General features: G+C 38.5%; 1 protein-coding gene across 2 annotated transcripts in view; it reads left to right on the top strand.

Annotated features, from left to right (window-relative positions):
- The first annotated feature begins 6,370 nt into the window (after window positions 1–6,370).
- LOC120572826 (programmed cell death 1 ligand 1-like) overlaps window positions 6,371–22,808 on the top strand; it is a 147,359-nt gene continuing 130,921 nt past the window's right edge. The window contains exons 1-2 of one of the 2 annotated variants that reach the window (XM_039822296.1): window positions 6,371–6,502; window positions 7,545–7,874. In XM_039822296.1, the coding sequence (XP_039678230.1) occupies window positions 6,451–6,502; window positions 7,545–7,874 (382 nt within the window). In that variant the 5' untranslated portion in view covers window positions 6,371–6,450. The remainder of the gene's footprint in view (window positions 6,503–7,544; window positions 7,875–22,808) is intronic. The other variant, XM_039822293.1, reaches the window with a different exon arrangement.

Below are 22,808 nucleotides of genomic sequence, written 5' to 3'. Positions count from 1 at the left end.
ATTACAGATTAGCGCCGCCTGCTGTTATAGAGATGTATTAGATCTCGTCTCCTCTCGTCTTTTTGGTCTGTTCTGTGGCAGTTTTTTTGGACCTCGGGGACGCGACTGATCATATCAACGGGGTTTTCTGTCAACGGTCGGCTAAATGTGTCTACACCTTAAGTCCCACCCTCTCCCTCAAATACACCCAGACTGCCAGCCAACTCCTCCCTTGTTCACAATGTGCAGCCCTAGTCCCTCTCAGTCAGAGTCATCTGAGGAAGAGATCAGATCAGCTGTTCTAATCTAAGGAGATGCTAAGACCTGAACTATTGATTAGAAGTTGATCAGCTTAATGTGTCTCAACAACAGCTGTTGACCTCGTGGTAATTAAGTCCTGTGATATCTCTGCAGTTGTGACAGATCAGTGAACGTCTCCATCAGGTGAGACTCTACAGAGACCTTCTGCAGGGACACACCTGGAGACAACTGTTGAAACAACATGACTTCTTATTATTAATAGTAGTTTATTATTGTTTTTCAGACCTGAATGTGGTAACAGTGGATCCTGGAGATAATGCCACTCTGCCATGTCAGACTGATAATTCCTCCATCAGAGCTGTAAAGTGGACCAGACCTGACCTGGAGCACCCAGAGTATGTGTTCTTCTACACCGATGGACGCCCGGATCCAACCTGCCAGCATCCCTCCTTTAAGGACAGGGTGGAGCTGGTGGACAGAGATCTGAAGGACGGAGACGTGTCTTTAATTCTGAAGAATGTGAGCAGCATCGACAACGGGACATACGAGTGTCGAGTTGCACAAGATGATTCAAGACATAGAAACATATCCATCATCGACTCTGACCAAATCAGAACCCTCAGAACCATCAGAACCATCCGTCTGCAGGTTCCAGATCCAGCAGGTGAGTGAGTCTCTCTCAGTTACCCTGAGTGAGTCCAACCAGTGGAACTAGTTATGTTATTAATTTGTTAACAATATTCTCAAGCTTCAACCAGTGAAAGACAGGGGAGACGGGGTATAGTTAATATAGTTATAGTTAATACCATAACTAGTTCCACAGGTGGGACTGTTGAGCTCTGTTTCAGACCGATACCTCCGGTTCAGGCTGGTCCTCATCCTCAAAACAAAATACTTTTCAATACTCATCTGGATTGAAGCAGCAAACATTCAGTGTAAGAGTAAAAAATTATACAACATTATTTATAATACGTTTATTTGATTCACAGCTGCTACATATGGTGTTTTGACCTCGACAACCCAACTGCATTTTACCGCAGACTTGCGACAAGTTAACTTTCTAAAGCGGGCGCAATCACCTGTTTACCAAGTGTCGGCTCGGTGATTGTGAATGTGTGATTGTGTAAAGGTGTTCACCAGATAGATACCAACCTTTCATGAACTTGTGAATTTCTCTTTTTTTAAATGGAAAACTATTTAAATTTAAAATATATTAACGTTTTAAAGTACTTAAATATATAATAAGTAAACCTAAGTCACCTAACACACAACTACAATAATTTAACAATAAATAACAGTTACACTATTAACAAGTTAACAACTAAATAAATGTTGAGTTGGTATGCTAAGTGATCCCATGCAGTGAACGGTTAATAAGCTTTTACATCAGTTTTGGTGAGCCCAGAGGGGAAATACAGCATTTTACACTGGTTTTATCATTTCATTCCTGGGGGGTTGTGAGACGAGAGAGTCTGGGAGGTTAGGGAACAACGCTCAAACTCCTTTTACTTTAAATACATAAAACACGATGACTCCATATTTGATGGTTCAAAAGTTTTAATGTTTGACATGGATGGTAATCTGGTGAGTCTGTGATTCATATTTATTAGAACTAATACCAACACATACATACATATATACAGTATGTGCATTCATATAGATATAATATACACAACATATTTTAATCATGCAATACAGAGACACACACACACACAGACACACAGACAGACACCCACCCACCCATGCTCTGTGTGTGACCGTAGTGTATTTCAGTGTGTAACTGGTTGTTCCAGATGTGTTTTTGTACATGTCAGATGTACTCAGAGTAAAGAGGAACTTTTTGATGATTTGTTGGTTTATTTATACACAAGGTAGTGAAATATTACCACATACTTGTGAGAATAGTACCATAGCATCAGGAAAAAAACTGTAAAATGTAACAAAGTACAATACTTTAAACTAAACATACTGAAAAGTAAAATGACAGATTTTTTTTAAAAAGTAAAAGCACACAAAAACTGGGGATTTCATAATAACACACACACACACACACAGAGTGACCTTTGACCTCTTGTGTCTCTCCCTCTGATGTAATGAACCAAAGTGGCTACAGAGGGGCGCTGTTGTTCAGCTATGACTGTATGAATGTTATTGAGATAGATAGATAGATAGATAGATAGATAGATAGATAGATAGATAGATAGATAGATAGATAGATAGATAGATAGATAGATAGATACTTTATTCATCCCGAGGGAAATTTTAGGCATCCAGTAGCTTAGACAACCATAACACAACAAACACACATATATTTCACATACATGATACTCACTCTCAGAAATGTAAAGAGTTAACAGTTCAAGGTCTGGTATGGACTGACCATGTGATGCCATGACCAGGATAAGGTGCTATATGGTAGAGTGTGTGCAGTGGTGGTAGTGCTAAAGAGAACAGTGCAATAGCTTATTATTAAATATTAACTATGACTATGAAAAGAAAACAATCTAAACCTAATTTAATTAGAATTGCTTGACAAACAAGAAAAGAAAATAATAGATAATAGACTTTAAGAAGAATATATAACAGGGAATAATAAGTTATAAGATGTAGATGTTAGGACCAGAGTCCAGATAGTGTAGGAGGGCTAATATAGCCTATAAGACTATGAGTCAGTCAGGACTCCTTCAACCTGTCTGTAGAGCATGACAGTGACAGAAGTCTGCCACTGGACATTAATGATTAAATATAAATACATTCACACCTCTGAGAGTCTACTGAACCTGCAGGTCTTTGGACTTGTCATTTAGTAAGTTAGGACACTCATAATGCAACATTAGGGTTATGGAGATGTTACTGTAAATGGACTGCAGTTCTATAGTGCTTTATTAATCTTAATGACTACTCAAAGAGCTTAACACACATTCACACACTGATGTCTTGTCCGAGGACACTTGGACATGTAGCCTGCAGAGCCCTGTGACCTTCCAGGTGGTAGATGACCAGTCTACCACCTGAGCTGCCCCCGAGCTCTTTGCTATGACAACGTGACATTAACCAAGACAACATAAATAAATGTCTTAGTGGTCCTGATTATCAAACTTAGTTTTGATTATTGGCTGTCATGAGAGCATGTTCATTTAGTCATTAATATTTGTCCGTGATCTCAGGTAAAGTGAAACTATTTGGAATTTTCCTGAAGATGTTATAAATGTTATAAGACTTGTTGACCACATTGAATCCAGTACCGATGGGATTACCAGTTTTGCAAGCAGCCAAACCCAGAAAGAAAACCCTCTCTGTGGTGTATTCCCTGTCCTAAAACTGGCCTCCCTGTCAGTCTCAGAGGTTCACTCAGAGGTCCGTTAACCGTTAACGAGCGAATGTTGGCGTACTTCCTGGGAGCCTGGGATGGACAAACAAACACAAAAACCTAAACCTGACGTTTGACATTAAAAAAGCAGAAATAAGCTATTAAGTTGAATAAGGCACACAAAATTCAATAAAAGTAGTGTACTGATCCTTCATTTAACTTGAGAAGAGCGTTAACTGGAACCATCCATGTTCATTTTTGGCAATTTGGTTGAAAGAAACCCAAATTTCTGATTTAGACACTTTTTGAAAATGGGGTTAAATTTGACTCGAAGACAAGAGGAGGGATAAACAGACTGGTCCTAGACAGCTGGGTAAAGAGTCTGGAGGTGAACAGTTAGAGTCACTCTGAGTCCAGCAGAGGGCAGCGTGGACCAGGGAGACCTTCAGACCTGTTCACATTAGTCTTATCAGACCTGTTGCAGTGAGCCCAGTTGGTCCGGACCTTTCAACCAGTTTAAGGTGACTTCATGACAGAGACCCCCCCCACCGTCTCCGGTAAACCAACCTGTCTACCGACCCCTCCCTAGTAGCCTCCACTAATAGAGGGAACAGTGTCGGGAGACAAAGAAGACTGCCTGTCGTAATAACAATATATGTTACGTCAGAGTGACTTTTTGGATGTTTTCAGCACCGCGGGGGGGGGGTGACATTAACTTTATTCTGGAAACAGGTGCTGAGCCGCGGCCCCGGTGTTGCTTTCGGACTCTCCCCACCTTCACTTTTTGTCCACAGCACAGTCACCTGTTGTGGGTTAACATTTGTATACAGTCGGTACATAAAGTTGCATGGAAACAGATCTATGAAGCTTATAAACAGTAAGGCAAATGATCCAGTAGATGGCGCCAATGTCCAATCAATGTTAGAGTTACAATGCATTCTTCCAACAGTGAGGTCACATAAACTGATGATGTACTACAATTTTAATTTATCGTATTATTTTTAAACTATGAGTACTTTTAGAGCAACGTGTATAATGGATAAAGGGCCTGGAACATGTTTAATATTGAATGAATTGAAAGACATTTTAACCTATAGGCTATAACATAGGCCTACTGTCTATTTATTGACTCAAATTCACTCAATAAATTTTGGAGGGGGGTGTACTTATCAACGACCATGTACACTGGCGACGGTGTAGTCTATCCACACGTTAGAGTCACACGACAGTTGCCTTTGGTAGGTTATCCGTGGCACAATCCGCTCGCCATAAGACGCAGAGTGGTCTGCTGGGGTCTGCATAGCTACGCCATCGATTTTACACAAGACCATAGAATGGCCTTTAATATCATTTTGCTAATGTCTGCATGAAGTTTTGAAAAAGTGTAACCACACTTGAAACCACTTTATCTGCATTGCCGTGACTTCAACAAAACTGCAAAGCCAACATAGTTGGTGTGTGTGTGTGTGTGTGTGTGTGTGTGTGTGTGTGTGTGTGTGTGTGTGTGTGTGTGTGTGTGTGTTGTAGCTCCGCTCTCTGTCATAATGCAGAGAGGTAAAGATAATTAAGTGATAAAATCAATGCACACTGTAAACATGACTGTAACAATGTGTTCATCAGTTTACAAAAAAAACAGCAAAATATAATAATATATACAAAACCCATTGAGGTGTCCTCTCCCTGCTGTTACATGAATGTACAGTAGTCTACACTGCTACTGCAGGGGTGTCAAACTCAGTTTCACTAAGGGCCACACATCAATCACATCAAGAGCCAGACACGTGTAGTTTGTCGACATGTTTAATTTAATCAAGTCAAATATCTCTGACAATATTGTGAAATATCATTTTTTTTGACACATTTTCGTCATTTGTCTAGCAGTTTTCAACATTGTTGAAGCTTTATCTTGACGTTATTGTTGCTTTTTTTCACTTTTCTTACGCTTCTAAAAATATTGTCGCCTTTTCCGACATTTGTCGCTTTTTAACAGCATTTTGTTCCTTTTTCCCAACGTTTTTGTCACATTTCCATGTACATAAAGCCCTACAAAATTCAGCAAAAAAAAAGTTCCTTAGCCATCATAAATTTAGGAAATCAAGCTAAACAAAGACTACATATTTAAAAGCATGGCTACCACACAGCCGACTCACCCTGATTATGAAAACTCTCTCAAAGTCAGCAAATCTGCCAAACTCTGCTTTGAGTGTCACTCTTTTTGGTTTGGTGCACAACTAGGCAAAAACTATTTTGAGAACCTAAATTGATAAGCGGGCCGGATCGAAATTTGCAAGGGGCCGGATTTGGCCCCTCAGCCTTGAGTTTGACACATCCATTGTCAAAGAATAAGAAAAAAAAAAAAAAACAAAAAGATGTGTAATGGTCTTGCCCAGTCTGCCGCATTAGAACCATTATAGAAACACGTGTTTAGGACTTTCTATATTATCCTTCATCACTGATTTCATTTAAATATTTATCAGCCTTTTCTAATTATCCCAACAACCGTCATGCTATATTCACCAAACTTCTAACAACAATATAAACAGCAGTTTATTAGTCTTCATGAAGGCAATATAACAGCACACACAAATATTTATTTAAATAATGGTCACAATGTTAAAAATAATACCAGTATATAACTGAACAGCAATATGTACCTGTTGTATTTTAATGTGGGCTGATTATTGGCTCTTTGCCTTCAATGATTGGATTGGTTATGTTAAGTCATTTAGAAGGTAAACCAAACAGAGGCAGATTTGGGGTGAATTTTTTTTTAAGAAAAGTAAAGCACACTCCCTTTTCCTCTTTAGTAGATGCTTCCTCTTTCTTCTGTATAAAGGAGACAACGGTTCTTCTTTCCTCTCTAAAGGAGATAACGGAGGATCTATACTCTCTCAGCTCTTATGGCTCCATTTCTGTTCATGTGTTATTTTTCTTTCTTTGGAGCAGCTTCAGGTAAATAATAGCCGATATGGTACTTGTATATGTTGTGTGTAGTTGCTGAACTCCGGTAAGTAGTCTGGAAAGCTGTTATATTCTCTCTAAACATCAGATGAAGTCATTCTTCTCTCTAATACAGATGATGCAGAACTGAGTCTCAGCATGGTTCTATGTTAGCTTGCTGATGCTTCATCATTCTAACATTAGCTAACGTTAGCAGCTAGCCACTAAATTAGTAAACGTAAACATCTTAATGTTTCATTCACACACTTGTTGAAGTGATGAAAAACCTTTACTATCATCAGATGGGTGATGACTTTGTTCAGTTCATGTTCTGTCAACAGTGTAACGTTAGCAGTTGCGGTTCTTGGCATGGCCGAACCGGGCATTTTTTTTTATTGTTGCTCTCTGCTCCTGTTAATTTTTTTATGATTTGTATATATTTTTGGCACATTAATGTATATAGTGTATATTTATTTTACATTCTGATGACCTATACTGTCATATTTCGTGCAGAATTGTGTTCATTGTCTTTGGCAATGTTGGAGATGGAGATTGTGCACCTTAAAAAGTGTTTCCTGATGTAATTGCAATAGTTAAATAACTGGATTCTATTAAGTGTGTTTTTCAAATGTTCTAATGAAGGATTTGTGCGGGAGTTTAATGCCTGACCGTTGGCATTAAATTGCAGAGGGTGGGGTTAGCAGGCTAGCTAGCTACCAAACAAGCTAGCTAATTTATGTTATTATCACTAACATAGCGGACTAATGGAGTAATACATTGGTTACATCTTTTTACATGGCTACTTTATTTACTAAGCATCATCTGTATTAGAGAAAATAATCACTTTATCTGATGTTTAAAGTAAATAAATAGCCTTGCAGCCTACTTCCTGACTGAGCCCTTAGCAAGCTAACGTTAGCTAGCTAACTAGCCGTCTGGGCGGACACTAAGTTAGTCAAATGTAACAGAGTAATGTGCAGGGACACACCTGTAGAGAACTGTTGAAATAACATGACTTTTTTATTATTAATAGTAGTTTATTATTGTTTTTCAGACCTGATTGAGGTAACAGTGCACCCTGGAGATGATGTCACTCTGCCATGTCAGTCTGATGATTCCTTCATCATAGCTGCAGAGTGGACCAGACCTGACCTGAAGCCAGATACCGTCCTCTATTACAGTGGTGGACGCTTGAATACAACCAACCAGCATCCATCCTTTAAGGACAGGGTGGAGCTGGTTGGCAGAGATCTGAAGGACGGAAACGTGTCTTTGTCTCTAAAGAAGGTGATCAGACACGACGCTGGAACATACAAGTGTCGAGTTATAACCGGTGATACTAACCAAATCAGACTCATCAGCACCATCCATCTGCAGGTTCCAGGTGAGGTAGTCTCTCTCCGTGAGTTTTTCTGAGTATCAGGTTGTAACTGCAGCTCCTCTAGAGTCTCCCATGATGAGTCAGACAGAGAGAGAATCAGTTGAAATCATCTTAACTTTTAGATAATAAATGTGCTTAGATTTGTGGTAGCATGCTAGCTAGATGACCAGTTAGCGAGCAAGCAAGCTAACATTAGCCAGCAGCTAAAACCACAATATCCCAATTAGAGCTGGGCGATATGGCTGAAAACTGTATCACGATATAATTGTTTAATATCAGTCGATATTGATAATTCATTTCAAATAAGGACTAGGAGAAAAATATTAAATTTAAACATTTTTATTTTAAACTTAACCTTCCTCTGATTATAATCCCCTCAGTAATACAGGCAGAAATGTCAACACAACCATGGAAAACACTCAAATAATTAAAATGTAGTCTAAAGTAATAATTTGCAGACGACATTGGTCTGACTACGGTCAGACGAGCTGACTTTTCCTTTTTTATCAACAATTTCCTCACTCGCTGCGGCACTCATTTTCCACATATCACTCCACGCCGGTTCTGGTATTGAAAAATTCAACACGAGACAATGATATGGCACAACCAATCTTGATACTGTTAAATGATTGGCTGTTAGCGTGTCACTCCCTATGTTGCTAGGTTACCAGAGAGTGAGTGCCTTTGTTCATTTGAATCACTGACTATGAAACAGATCAGATCTAATATTGAACCACATTTCCTGAAGGATTAGACCTGAACTATTGATGAGTCATGTCAACACGTATCTCAGTGAGGAGCTTCTTCATGTGTTGACCTCGTGGTAATAAAGTCCTCTGATATCTCTGATAATTAACATCACTTCTGCTGTGTTACACCTGATGGAGGTCTTTAGGAAAACCATGACTTTTATTGATTACTATTGTTTGTCTTCAGGTTCAGAGGTTAGAAACTCCTCTCCTGGAGGCCGATACTGTGGACTGACAGCAGGTGTTCTGGTTCTTGTAGCTGCTGCAGTGGGTGGTGTCCTGATATATTAAAGACACAAGAACAAGAAATCAGGACAACCTTCTGATGATGAAGCATCAGCCGATAAGTTCATCTAACATCTCCAAGAGCTCTTAACACCTGACTGTCTTCTCTGTGCTGTATTATATACAACATGATTTTCATTACTTCTGTGGGTGTGAGGTCATGTGCAGATCTGCTATTTGGTCTGGACCTCTGAGATCCTCTAGGGTCTCCATGATGAGTCCCAGAGGAGGGTCAGACTAAGTAATAAACTTTAGAGAACTAGAACATTTTACAACAAGTTGCTTCAAAGAAGAAACAACTACTTTTACTTTAAATACATTTTCCTCAAGTAAAAACGAAATTACTCAATATTCAAAAAAAATGTCAGATAAAAGTCAAATGTAGGTTAGTTAAAATGTTGTTTAAGAGCAGAGTGATGTTTGAATGAAGAACATAGAGATGTTCAGACAATATCAACTCAGCAGTAATACACAGAAATACTTTTGCCCATTAAACAGATTAAATGTGATAATATTATGTATGTAACAATAACATATTCAATGCTGAGCTGTATCCCAGCAAACTTTTAACAGGAAATAATGTTTCTTTAGTTGTAAATATCAGCAGATGGAGCCCCCACCAGATATCTTCTAATCAGGTGTAGAGAGCTCTTCAACAGGTCTTCTGTTTGGGTGTTTTGATAATAATACATTTTATATGGAGGGAATTTTAAATGATTGTTTTCTGCTCGGCCATATAAAGCCTCAGGGTGCCTTCTAAGAATAATATGTCTCCAGCTAATGATATAAAATCAACTAACATTGAATGGTTTAAACTGAGGAGTTGATGATATATATATTCATATAGAACATATATATATATATATATATATTCATTTGTGTGTGTTTTTTATTCTTTGAACACAAATAAAGCCGCTCCAAATAGGAAAGCTCATATTGTGTGTGTGTGTGTGTGTGTTATATTAATATATTAATATGTTAAATGTGTAGAGGAGGATCAGAGACTGGGGGGACGATGTGATCCTGAGAGACTAAGACCTGGATCTGATGGAGGGTCTCTGGTCTCAGCTGAAGACCCCTTTGTCCAACATGTCTCCAGGATTTAGAGAAACCCTCTCACACTGGTTTCATGGTTCTAGTAGTCAGCGCGGTCGCGGCAATGAGGTCATCACCATGTTCAGTGAGTAATGAACCAGGATGTGTTATTATAGGGTTACGTGCAGTAACTTTTGTTTTTCTAAAGGTGAAACCACATACAGGAAACACCGTACAAATAAGAAAAAGACAAGAAAACAAAGACATACAGTGCAAAAAAATTTCCTATACATACAATATACACAATTTTACACAATACTACCGGAGAACTCTCTAAAAGAAAATCTACATCGACATTAGATGTGCTAATTAAGCTGATTTATTGCACATTGAACAAAGGAGTTTTTACTCCTATTCAGTGTTGGGCAAGTTACTTCCAAAATGTAATACATTATAGATTACATGTTACTGACATTTGAGAGTAATTACTTATTTAGAATATTACTGCCAATATTACTGTAATTTTCACCAAAATAACAGCGGAAGTTTGACTTGGCAGCTAGCTTGTCAATTTCACCACCGGATCAATAAAGTCTCCTCTTTATCTACTCTGATACATCATAGATCTTTCATATTATTTTGTATAATTAATATGAATATGCAAAGTAAATGAAGCTATACAAATAGATAAGTAAAACGTACAATAGGCAAGTAGGAGAAAATGAAAATACTCAATTAAAAGTACCTTACAGTTGTATTGAAGTACGGCATAGTTGTAAAATGGTTGTTTAAAGCACTTGAATAAGAAATCCATGTTGTTTAGTTTAAAACAGTCTAAAGGAAATGGCCAATTATAGTGTGATTAAAACATTGTTTCGCATTAAATGCGTTACTGGGATTGTAACGGGTATAATATTACCCAAATTTAACTAGTAATGCGTTATATTACTGCGTTACAGCAAAAGGAATACATTACTGTAATTGCGTTACTTTTGTAACTTTTTGTTACTCCCAACACTGCTCCTATTGCTCTTAAAACTGCAGCATCTCATAAGTGTTTTGCTCTTTAAGCATTTTGTTATAAACAGGGAGCTCCCATTACAGTTTGTTTATCTTATAACACTCAGGAGTTAATAATTAAAGAAAAGGTGATTTAATACAATTAATTCTGAGATCTTTACAGTGCAAAGAATGAAGTAAACATGCAATCAACAACTGAATAGGTAGGCCTTTGCTTCAGTTAGAGCTCTGCTGAGGAAGGAAATGAAGTCTGTACGGCGCCATTTTGCCTGTTCTGTCTGTTCCTGTTCCTGTAATCAGAGAACAAAATGAAGGATACTTAGTGGGTGGAGTGGGTGGTATCAAAAGGCTTAAAGCACATTTCAAATGTGCACCTGCCCCACCCTCTCATCTGTGTCAGGATGTGGTGCCAGTTCCTCTTCAATTTTGGTAGAGAGAAACTGCAGATCTTTATCAGACAGTATGTCTGATCAGACTGTTGGAGTTTCACAGCAAACCACTACGTAGTACGAGTAAAGGTGACTGTAAGCCGGTTACAGAGCATAGTAAAGTCACAGCCTTTAAAGGCAGACGTTTCAGTTCAGTTAAGCCAGCAAGAATGACACAACTTAAATGACTAGTTAAGATTATAAAAATGATGTTGGTTTGGGTTAAAACACTCCCGCGACACAAACACCTGTTTCCTTTCTTGTGTGTTCTCCTTAAAGGAGTGATAGAATGATTATATGGGGTATTTCACACTGTTCCTTAAGGTCTGTTCCTCCTAATAGGGTATGTAACATTGGTAATGGCCCAATTGCTATTCTATGCTCCGTAATAGAATACTCTGAATTGGCTTTACAATGATCGAGAGGTTTTCTGCCATATAAGGTATGCTCATGAATAGTGCTGGGTGGTATACCGGTTCATACCGTTTATTTTTGTTATGATATGAATTTTTTTAATATAGCCACACCGTTGTATTTGATTACACAACGTTCGAGAGCCGCCATACGGCGACACTGTTTAAGACGGACATTTTTTAACTTAACACGCATGGTGCGACTGGAGGCATGGTGAGGTAAACAGTTATTAGGTTCGGTGTCACACAGAGCCATAGAGAGAGTGAAGATGGATAGGATAGACATTTGAAAGTTCCCAAATCGAAGCTGCAGAACTAGAACAGCGATGACACAGTACTGAAGTCTCTACACTGGCTTCCAGTGCCTCAAATAATTGATTTCAAAATACTTTTACTGGTTTATAAATCACTAAACGGTTTAGGGCCAAACTACATTTCTGATCTACATTATTATGACCGACCCAGACCTCTCAGGTGGTCTGGGATAGGTCTACTGGTTGTCCCCAGAGTCAGAACTAAACAGGGGAAGCAGCGTTCAGTTTTTATGCTTCACATATTTGGAACAAACTCCCAGAAAACTGCAGGTCCACAGCAACTCTCAGTTCTTTTAAATCTAAGCTAAAGACCTATCTTTTGATGTTGCTTTCCTTTAAATAATCTATTTTATTAACTTTAATTTCTTATACTGCAATGTAACTTTTATTCTAATACTGCACTATCAATTTTATTCTTGTTTTAATTTGTTTATTAATGTTTTTAAATTGTTTTAAATTGTTTTCTAACTGCTCTTTAATGTTTTATGTAAAGCACTTTGAATGGCCCCCTGTTGCTGAAATGTGCTATACAAATAAAGCTGCCTTTGCCTTGCCTTGCCACAGAAGAACTTGTGCCAAGAAGAGCAGCCGTTTCTATTGTTACCTGTTGTGCTAACGCTAGCTGTGCGCTAAACGTTACTCCGCCGAGCTAACGTTAAGACATGTCACCTCAAGCAGCAGCGGAGTAACACAATGAACACAATAACAATCCACCTCCACGGTCCCGCTACAGACCGTTGAGAAAGACGGTTCAGAGCAATGATTAAAACACTGGATTTAACATGTCTTGTCTCCCTAAAATATTTCTGCCAAACCGCTAACGTTATTCAAACAGCGAAGCAAACTGACAGCGGAGCTACGCCTACTTTACTACAACCTAACATTACCTGTGGTCAAGGTAGCGTTTAAACAGCAATCTGACAACTATTTTGTTTTGAAAAGGAAGCATGTTGAAGTTGTTGATATGTGTATTTATTTAATTTATTTTACTCCTTTGTCTTTTGCACAATAAAAAAACTAGTTTAGATTCTGTAACTGTTTCATGTATTCTCCTTCATATAACGTTATATAATGTTCATTCTCCTTCATATAACATTATATAATGTTCATTCTCCTTCATATAACGTTATATAATGTTCATTCTCCTTCATATAACATTATATAATGTTCATTCTCATTCATATAACATTATTTAATGTCATTCTCCTTCATATAACGTTATATAATGTTCATTTTCCTTCATATAACGTTATATAATGTTCATTCTCCTTCATATAACGTTATATAATGTTCATTTTCCTTCATATAACGGTATATAATGTTCATTTTCCTTAACATAACATTATATAATGTCATTCTCCTTCATATAACGTTATATAATGTTCATTCTCCATATAACGTTATATAATGTTCATTCTCCTTCATATAACGTTATATAATGTTCATTCTCCTTCATATAACGTTATATAATGGTGTGGAGCCAAGCAAACACTTTAGAAATTAACATTTTTAGTAAACGTGATGACATTGAAATGTTTGTTTTTATATTCTGATAGTACTGAATACTGACAGTAGAATAAGCCATTATAAACCTATATAAAGACCCAGTCAAGCAAAAGAAAGAAAATACAGTGATATATTGTGAAACTGCCATAATCTTGAAAAATACAGTGATATACATTTTTGGTCATACTCGTGAATATTTAGATATCAGCTGCACACTGATTGGTTGCAGACAAAGAGCTGTCCCGCAACACACACACACACATGTCCGGCACACAACACACACACAAACACACACAGAGACACACTCTCTGTTAAGTTACCGATAGACTTCTAAAAGTACAGACATGCCCGGGCGCAAGGGTCAGTGTATGTTTTGGTCATTCGATTTTCATTTCATGAACAGATATTAAAAAACAAAAAAACAAATGGTTATTTGATTTTCGTTTTAAAATACAAAATTTAAAATTGAAATACAAGGCGTTTTTTCCTTTTCATTGTCAAAAGGGAATGTGAAAATTTAAAACATGCTTCGATTTTTTATTTTCTATTTCATTGTAACAAAAAATTAAAACACTAGAAAACAGAAATGAAAAATGCCTGTTTTTTCATATTCTGAGACCGGATGTTGCATTTCCAAGGCAGTAGCACATTCTCTTAATACATCCATGAGTAGCACCGGAGCCGACCAGTTTGGCTTAAACCAAAGAATTTCTAATATAGGAAGAAGTTCCACTCCCTCGGTACTTCCGGCTTCTGAACTGGTTGCAGTTCCACCAGAGTTCCATATAGGGGGCGCTCACAGGCCAGTGCAGAATGAATGGGACTCTATGGAGCTATACCCCTCAAAACCCACTTTTCTCAGGATATAATTTTTTATCTAGTAATTTGAATGTTGCATTCGAAAGGGGAGGCAAAGAAAATACACACTGCTGGGTTTTAGATTTTTTTAAAGTAGCTTTTCTGTTCTAAAAAGCCTTTTAAAATGTCAATGACGTCATACACATATACGGCCAGAGATACTGCTTTACAGCAAGCTCTGAGTCGCTTCCTTTGTTCTCTCGAGGCATCGACAACACAGCTGATAGGATAGACTCTCCCTGTTAATACATGTGCTAGAAAGAGGTTTGCTGATGTTTTAAAGACCACGCCGAAATATTCACCCTGACATTCAGGCTCTGCTTCGGATGCGCGGCGCGATCTCCTCGATCGTAATCAGTCCTTCACTGACCAATCAGCATTCATTAGCAGAATGCTAGCGTGTTATGGGCTACAACGACTCACCCTGTAAGAAATCAAAAGGCCGTAAGTACTCGTACATTCAACTTTCGACCTATAACCCATGTTGAACTTGCAAAATCTACAATCAAATCTGAGGTTTCTCCACAATCGCGGCGAAAGAGCACATTTAGCCGTCCTAGCTCCATAGAGTCCCATTCATTTTGCACTGGACGCGATCACCCCCAGTGGAACTCTGGTGGAACTGCAACCAAATCAGGTACAATGGGGCTGAATAGGGAGTGGAACGGCTTTCCGTAGACCGGCTTTGCTTAAACCCATGCTGCAGTTGAGGGAAACTGTAACCTAACTTCCTGAGTGACTGATCATCCGTTTTTTGCACCTCTTTACATAAATATACATAAATATATCTATGAAATACATTAATTAGGCAATACATATAAACATATGCATTAGTCATTATATTTAAATAGCCTATATGTATTACTTTTATTTATTTTTAGAATACTTTTATTTTTTTCCGTCTATTTATTTGCACGTTATATTCAAAGGAAGTTTGGTTATCTCACAGACTCAGACTAAAAGCAGCTAGCAAGCCTGCCTGACATCACTGCATCAAAAATCACTATCTGCAAAATAAAGAAAATATGAATAAAACACAAGTGTGGCAGATTGGTCTGATTACCATCTTAGCTAGAGCGGTAACGCCAGCTCTGCAGACAGACCAGAGTCAGTCAGCACCGGGGAGCGAACATAGAGCGAACCGGGGACCCAGGTCACAGGGCGGGTGGCTAAGCTAGCTGCAGCGGCAGCAGCCAACATTATACCATGAGACCCCCGTGATCTGATCCCGAACCACTGGTGACTTTCTGCCAGATCAGATAGCTTAACGGTAGCAACAGAAAGTTTGCTGGGACCAGACTTTGGCGCTGTAACGGTAACGTTAATGCTGTTGCCTTGGAAATGACAACATCTGGTCTCTGAAAATGAAAAAACAGGCCTTTTTTCGTTTCTATTTTTTCGAGTGATTTTATTTTTTGTAATATGAAATAGAAAATGAAAATCAAAGCATATTTTAAATTTCTCTTATCCCCTTTTGACAATGAAAACGAAAAACGCCTTGTATTTCAATTTCAAATTTTGTGTTTTAAAACGAAAATCAAATAACCACTTGTTTTTCTGTTTTTGAATACCTGTTTATGAAATGAAAATCGAATGACCAAAATATACACTGACCCACAAGCCGCGGCTAAAACAGCCAAGAGAAAATATCACCAGCTTGCTTCAAACTTCAAAAGCACTAGATACTGCTTGCTCTTGAGGGAATTACTGTAATTGTTGGAATTGTTGGGGCTTTGTAAATTGTAGAGTGTGGTCTAGACCTACTCTATCTGTAAAGTGTCTCGAGATAACTCTTGTTATGATTTGATACTATAAATAAAATTGAATTGAATTGAAGACACAGTTTAGTTAGAGTTTCATCCTCCAGTGTGTCACGCTCACACACACACACACACACCAATGCGATCTTGAGATCTTCTTGACCTATTCAGAAGACTAACTGATCTCAGGTCAGTGGTAAAGCCTATGCAAATGTTGGGGCGTGACAAAGACCAGGAGTTGAGAGATTGACGTCATATTTTAGCGTTGTTCACATTCGCCCGTTTTCAGAGGCAGTTTCAAATGGTGAGATTTGCAGAGGAAAGGATGTGTCAATGGGATTTAGAGCTTCTATGTATGTCCTAGTTACCCTCCAAACTGTCGTTTTTCAACTATGACAAGGTAAAATTGATTTTGCATTCTATCACCCCTTTAACTTCTTTTTCCTGTTTAGGAGCCAAACATCCCCCCGACCTTGTCCCTACGAGGATCTTATACAGCAGCAGTCAACGTGCTGCTGACAATAATTAATATGTGGAATACATACCAGTTACTTTACTTTTCACAGATACAGTATATGTACCGATGCTTCTTGCCTTCGCTGTGTTTGCCTCCGTGGAATTTGCCTTTGCAGTGTTTTTCTTTTTTCTAGCTATTTATTTCAGATGCTTTTGCATCTCGGGTCGGTAGCGAGAACTGTGTTCTGAATAAACTGTTACATGACACTGACGTCCGTGCTGCCTTTTTTATCCAAGACAGAAACAGGTGACTTTGGAGCTGGGCTGGATTTCTGTGCAGCGCCAAAACATTTTTTAAAGCTTTAGTGTGTAGTTTCTGTCGCCCCCATGAGGAATTCTGAGTAATGACAACAACACGCTGTCCGTACAATGATACAAGCCTTCCGTGATCATCCCCCTTCCACACAGCCAAGGAGGACACGGAGGATTAAAAAACATGATGGACTCTTCAGAAGAGATCTTTATCTTCACTCCAGTTTCTGCTGGAGTTTCTTAATTAGCTATTTGGTAATGGCTTGAATGTAACAGACGTTCATTAATATCAAAAACTTAAGCACTAAAGCTTTAAGATTGGGGGCTGGTACAGTGCGTTGTCCCTGTAAGGATGCGCCCTGCGTTGCCATTTTGACGGTGTTGATATGATTTTGGGCAACGACCTGGCGGGGCGTGCTGGGTGGGCTGGTGCTTTGCCTCCGTGGACACCTGTGGTTGTGTCCAGACAGCTAGTGTTCCTTGAGCAGGATGAGAGTGACCTGGGATTTCTAGATGGTTTTTCAGTCTGTCCCATTGTGCTTATTCCAGACCTGTTTGATTCTGGTGTTTCCTAAACCTGTGACATGTACACGGAGCTGTTCTGGGGTGTAGGATAGTTGGGGTGCCTGCAGAACAACTTGTTCCTCTGCCTCTTTAGAACTTCTCCAGGGACAGGGGTTTCTGGGCTTCAGGGTGGAGATTGGCTGACTGGCTGACTTTACATAATCATTTTATCTGTTTATCATATAAACAATGTTTCAAAGGCCAATGGTTCCTAATGACTGTCCTTGTTTCAGTGTCACCGGTCAGTCCAGTTTGTTGTAGAAATAAGGGTCATCGTATTGACTGTATTGATGCTTTTAAAAAATATACATGGAAATGGTGTTACAATTACCCAGAAAGTAGAGAGTATTTCCCTCTGAGTAGACTTAGAAAGTGGCATTAAAAGAGCATTTGTACATAACATTAATTGAGTACTTGTACAACACATTGTAATCTCTTACAGGCTGTCTGGGGTTTTTTCAGTTATGGTTTCTTGATGCATGAGAAAATGCAAAGCTGCTGAGAATAGTGAACAGAGGAAGTGGTTTATTTAGGGGGAACAAAGAAAATGAAAAAACAGCACCAATGTCACAGTAACTAAGTTTAGACTCCATATAAGGTAATTTATTCAGTGTGAAGTGAGTCAAACATGAACTAATCTTTTAAATATCTGTGCAGTGCAGCAGTCTGGCCCTGAGCAGGATGTATAACCCTAATATATTAAGTATATGTTCATCAATGAGCAGGAGCAGCACCATAAACCCTCTCTCTCTCACTGATAAATGCTGCTTATCTTTTCCCTATAACTCGATGATAAAACTGTCAGTATAGAGAGAGACGAAATATTAAATGTCTTAATTTAGTTTCCTGTTTTAGGGCATCTGGCTGTTGCAGCAGCAGGTCAGCTGATGCAAGGTACAGAGTATGTGTTTATTTTGGCAGACTTCTCTATTGCTTCTACAATAAAACTCCCATCCTCCAATAAAATCGTTCATAAAAATCGTTCATAAAAACCATAAGCAACGTGTTTTGGGGTAGAACTGTTTAATGTGTGAAGAGTGAGGAAAGGTAAGCTGTAAAAACGGATTTTGGAGGGTAGTAAATACGACACATGCAAATTGTTTAAATAATTAATGCAAGTATATTAGTCAGCAAGCAAATATACAATAATGGGTAAATTCTACCTACATTACATATCTTATAAGAACCAGTTCATCATTAGCTTACTTTTGAGGCTCTGGACCATCTTGAGCAGCTTTGCTCTGTCAAGCAGCAAAAGAGTTTCTGAAATACTTTAAGTATACTCGAGCTTCTTGGAATACTCAAGTTTGAGGACGAAGATCAACCCCATGAACAGCACACATGCCTCGGTTCGGTTTCCACACACGTTCATTGGTTCAATTGGTTTCACTCCATCACAATCGACACGTCTGCTGTATGCTCCTTGGCTGCAGGATTATGGATCACAAGCACCTTCATGGTTTAGTTTCCTAATTTTTGTCCTCCATGTTAAAAAAAGAAACAAAAATATGCACTTTTAAGTTGAGGACAATAATTTATTGATCACGTTTTCTTGGTCAAGCCAAAATCAACCCAAGTAGAGTTTGTTTTTAATAATCAACACTTCAATACAATTCAGTGACAAATCAAAACTGTGACATTATTGCCTGTTTCTCACCTCAAATGTTTTTAAAACCCTATTTTAGTAACTGATTAGCAGTAATATGAGATATTGCACAACTTGTGTTGGTTTAAAAACCTGCATTGTTAATATAACCAAGTTACATTATGATTTTAATTGTGGATAGACCTCCTGCCTCATTACAAACTACACTGACATTAGGAGGCGTGGCATGTCTGTACCATAATGGTGGCCGTGCCCGCGTATCCACAGTTTGGATTTTACAGCGTACCCTTTGAGTGGGTTAACCCATGCAAAACATTGACATCTGAGGATGTGAACTGTAAAAGTAAACAAGTTGCATTAGTAATCTTATACTGGAATGATTCACAGAAAACTAAACCTCACAGGATGTTTTAGTTCAGGTGGTTTCACCGGAAGTTATTCTGCAGTTTGAATAAAAACTGTGACTATAAAGAAGGTGGAGCAGGAAAGAGGAAACAGCAGCCATCTTTACTGATCAGACACACACACACACAGAGCACTGGGCGTTTCCCAATATGTGTTCTTCTATTGACTTGTGTTCTTGTGTCCCTGTGAAACGTCATCTCGTGTTGCCAAAGTACTGTCCCAATACACAAGTTCGCATTTCGCCAAGAACAGTTAAAATTCCCGGATGTATTCTTGACACGACCATTTACCGAGGATACATCGGTTGGTAACTTGTATGAACTTCGCAGCACCTGTATCCCAACATTCATTTCGGCATTCAATGATGGTTGGATTTCCAGTAGGCCTACATAGCCCAAAAACGGGACAATTTTAACAATTTTCGCCATCTTATTCATCACTAAATTCACTTCTGAGAACATTTTAGGCGAGAAATGAATGGTTTATATTTTGAATATAGGCAGTCTTGCGAAAATCTTTGCCGAATTGACAATTTGCTCCAAAGTTTTTGGAGTTTTCGGAGCTCCATAAAATGACGCGGCCGTGGTTAACATGTGGTTAACTGTCTTTTCGGAGTTAAACTCAACAAGCACACACACACACACACACACACAGAGCGCAGCAGGCAGAGGAGAGATATACCATAGATAGACTGTATATTATTAGTCTATGAGATACACCCGTTTCTTTTCGGGAGACTTGTTTAAATTATGCCATATGCTATAGCCTACATTATATTTTGTAGTTAGTTCATATTTTTGGTGTATTTGTTTTCTGATTTATTAGAAGTTGAGTTTCAGTCTTTATGATAAATGAACAGTTGTACATAAAGTGGTAACATGCTATGACATGTTATGTAGACTAAAGGGGAGACACCAACCTTTATAATTTGAATTTCTAATTTCCATCTCCCTGGGCATATACAGTGCACTACAATAATATAGAAATGATAATTCCACATAACACTAATAGGAACACATAGGACACACCAGTGCATATGCCTATTTATTTGTTTAATTTAAACTGACAAACTTATATGCTAATAATAGTAGGGATCGCGTTCCACTCTTTTGAATAAGTAAGGGGTGTTTGAGCTAAACCATAAACAATACAATTAAAGCTCAATTAGTTTTATTTTTCAATATTATTGCAATAGTTGTAGCATTATGAGGTTTTCTTGTCCGGAGATTGTTTTAATACAAAGTGGTTATATTGTTGTGGTTTTTATTTCTAGCTGGTATTTTGGAGCCTTGCAGGTAGCCTCTGTGCTGGGGGGGGTGTTGAGCAATAACAGGAAGAACGCATCATCTCAAACTGTTAACAGTGTTTTCTGTGCTTGTGAACTTGCGGGTTCATTCTTCCGAGAACAACCAGCAAGAACGTTCTCCCCAAGAACACAAGTCCGTTCTTTGCATTCTTGGTATTGAGAAACGCCCTCTGACTGACCTCAGTCTACTTTATTAACTCTTCTCTCTCTCTCTGCAGCATCACACTACTTGTTTACAGAAACCCTTTGACCTGTTTGTTGGTCATTGTTATATTCTATATTCATTAGAGATAAATACATTACAATGTATCTGGTGCTTTGAATTACAGCTATATTTGGTTCCTAATAGTTAAATGTGTATGTAGATCTCTCTGTGTTCATCTTTATGTCTGATTCTGTCTTCATGTAAGAGTTTGTGTTTCCTAGGATGGTGAAGACATGTCCCACCTTACTCTGCCTCTGATTGCCTTATTCTGATATGTTTACCCTAACCCTAACCAATCTCACTCCTCATGCCTGAATCTAACCAATCCAACCGATGAAGTACTAGCCAATCAGAGGCCGAGTGGGGCGGGACATTCCTTAACCGTCCTAGGAATCATTTTGACTTCCTGTAAAGTATTCTGTGTGTGAGTCAGAGTTTTTGTACATATACGTTCATATTTGTCAGATTCTTTGATTAAAAAGAATCTAGTCTCAGTGACTCTCTCTAAAAGCATGCAGTTGTGACCTTCATGACTTCAGTCTCCTCTTCTCTCTCTGTGGACCATTTGGACCAAACACAGTTGGAATCAGCTGTCGATCATCTTTATTTTATTTCTTTATTATGAAGCTGAAGACTTTATCATGTATATAGTTGTGTCTAAATGTGTGTGTGTTTTAGTTTTATATATTTGTCTTGTTAGCATCAGTTCAGCTTCATGGGTGTGTCTTTGGCAGAAGAACCTAAATGTGACGTAACATGTTTTGCATTCAGATAAAGTAACTTGTTGGAACTGATCCAAGAAACACAGAAACAAGTTTACTATCAGACAAACTGCTGATCTGATAGAAAACAGATGCACTGAACTGTATGTAAAATATAAATGAACTCTTTTCAGATATTGATGCATTAATGCAGTTCTGTTTCTGTCTGTCCCCTGGGCCTTTTGTCCCTCCAGTGGTGGAGCTGATTATTCTGCTGACTTCCTGTGAATGAAAGCCTTCCCAGTGAAATGATCCTTAGAGAACAGGGTGAAAGCTGCCTCCTGCTGGCTGTTTGACTGCATTACATCATGCTTTCTTTCTTCTCAAAGCCTCGGCACATGATCGGCATCTTTAATTATTAACACTGGACACTTTTATATATATTGTGTGTGTGTGTGTGTGTGTGTGTGTGTGTGTGTGTGTGTGTGTGTGTGTGTGTGTGTGTGTGTGTGTGTGTGTGTGTGTGTGTGTAGCTGCTGTGGGGTTAATATTGTTTAAATATCTCTGGTTTGTAGCACCTGCCTCGGTCATTTGAGTAGAACTGTGTGAGTTTGGTCTCTGTTGTGTTTTCTGCTGCAGAGTGTTTCTGAAATGAATGAACTGTTGGTTTGGACACTCTGGTGTGTGATGTCATGTGTCTGTTGCCATGGTGATGATCTTTATTTTGTAGCCTAAATGTTCCTCTAATACAGTGACGGTTGAATTAAAACTCCATAAGTTAAAGAGCTGTGAGCTGTTCCCTGCTGAACTGAACATGTGTAAAGAAAGAGAAGGTGCTGTGCTGCCACCTGCTGGCTGTCTGACTCAACTGATATGATGCTCTCATCCAGAGAGAGGTTTACAATCAGCATCTTATTGAAAAAGATAACAATATGTACATAAAGGGTCTGATTTTCATGTGAACATTTGTGCAGGAATGTGCAATTATTGCCCAGAGGTGTAAACACTTTTTAA

The sequence above is a fragment of the Perca fluviatilis genome, chromosome 14, assembly GCF_010015445.1.
Source record: "Perca fluviatilis chromosome 14, GENO_Pfluv_1.0, whole genome shotgun sequence".
NCBI lineage: Eukaryota > Metazoa > Chordata > Actinopteri > Perciformes > Percidae > Perca > Perca fluviatilis.
Note: the sequence above shows the minus strand (reverse complement) of the source record. Positions and strands in the feature narration are given on the sequence as shown.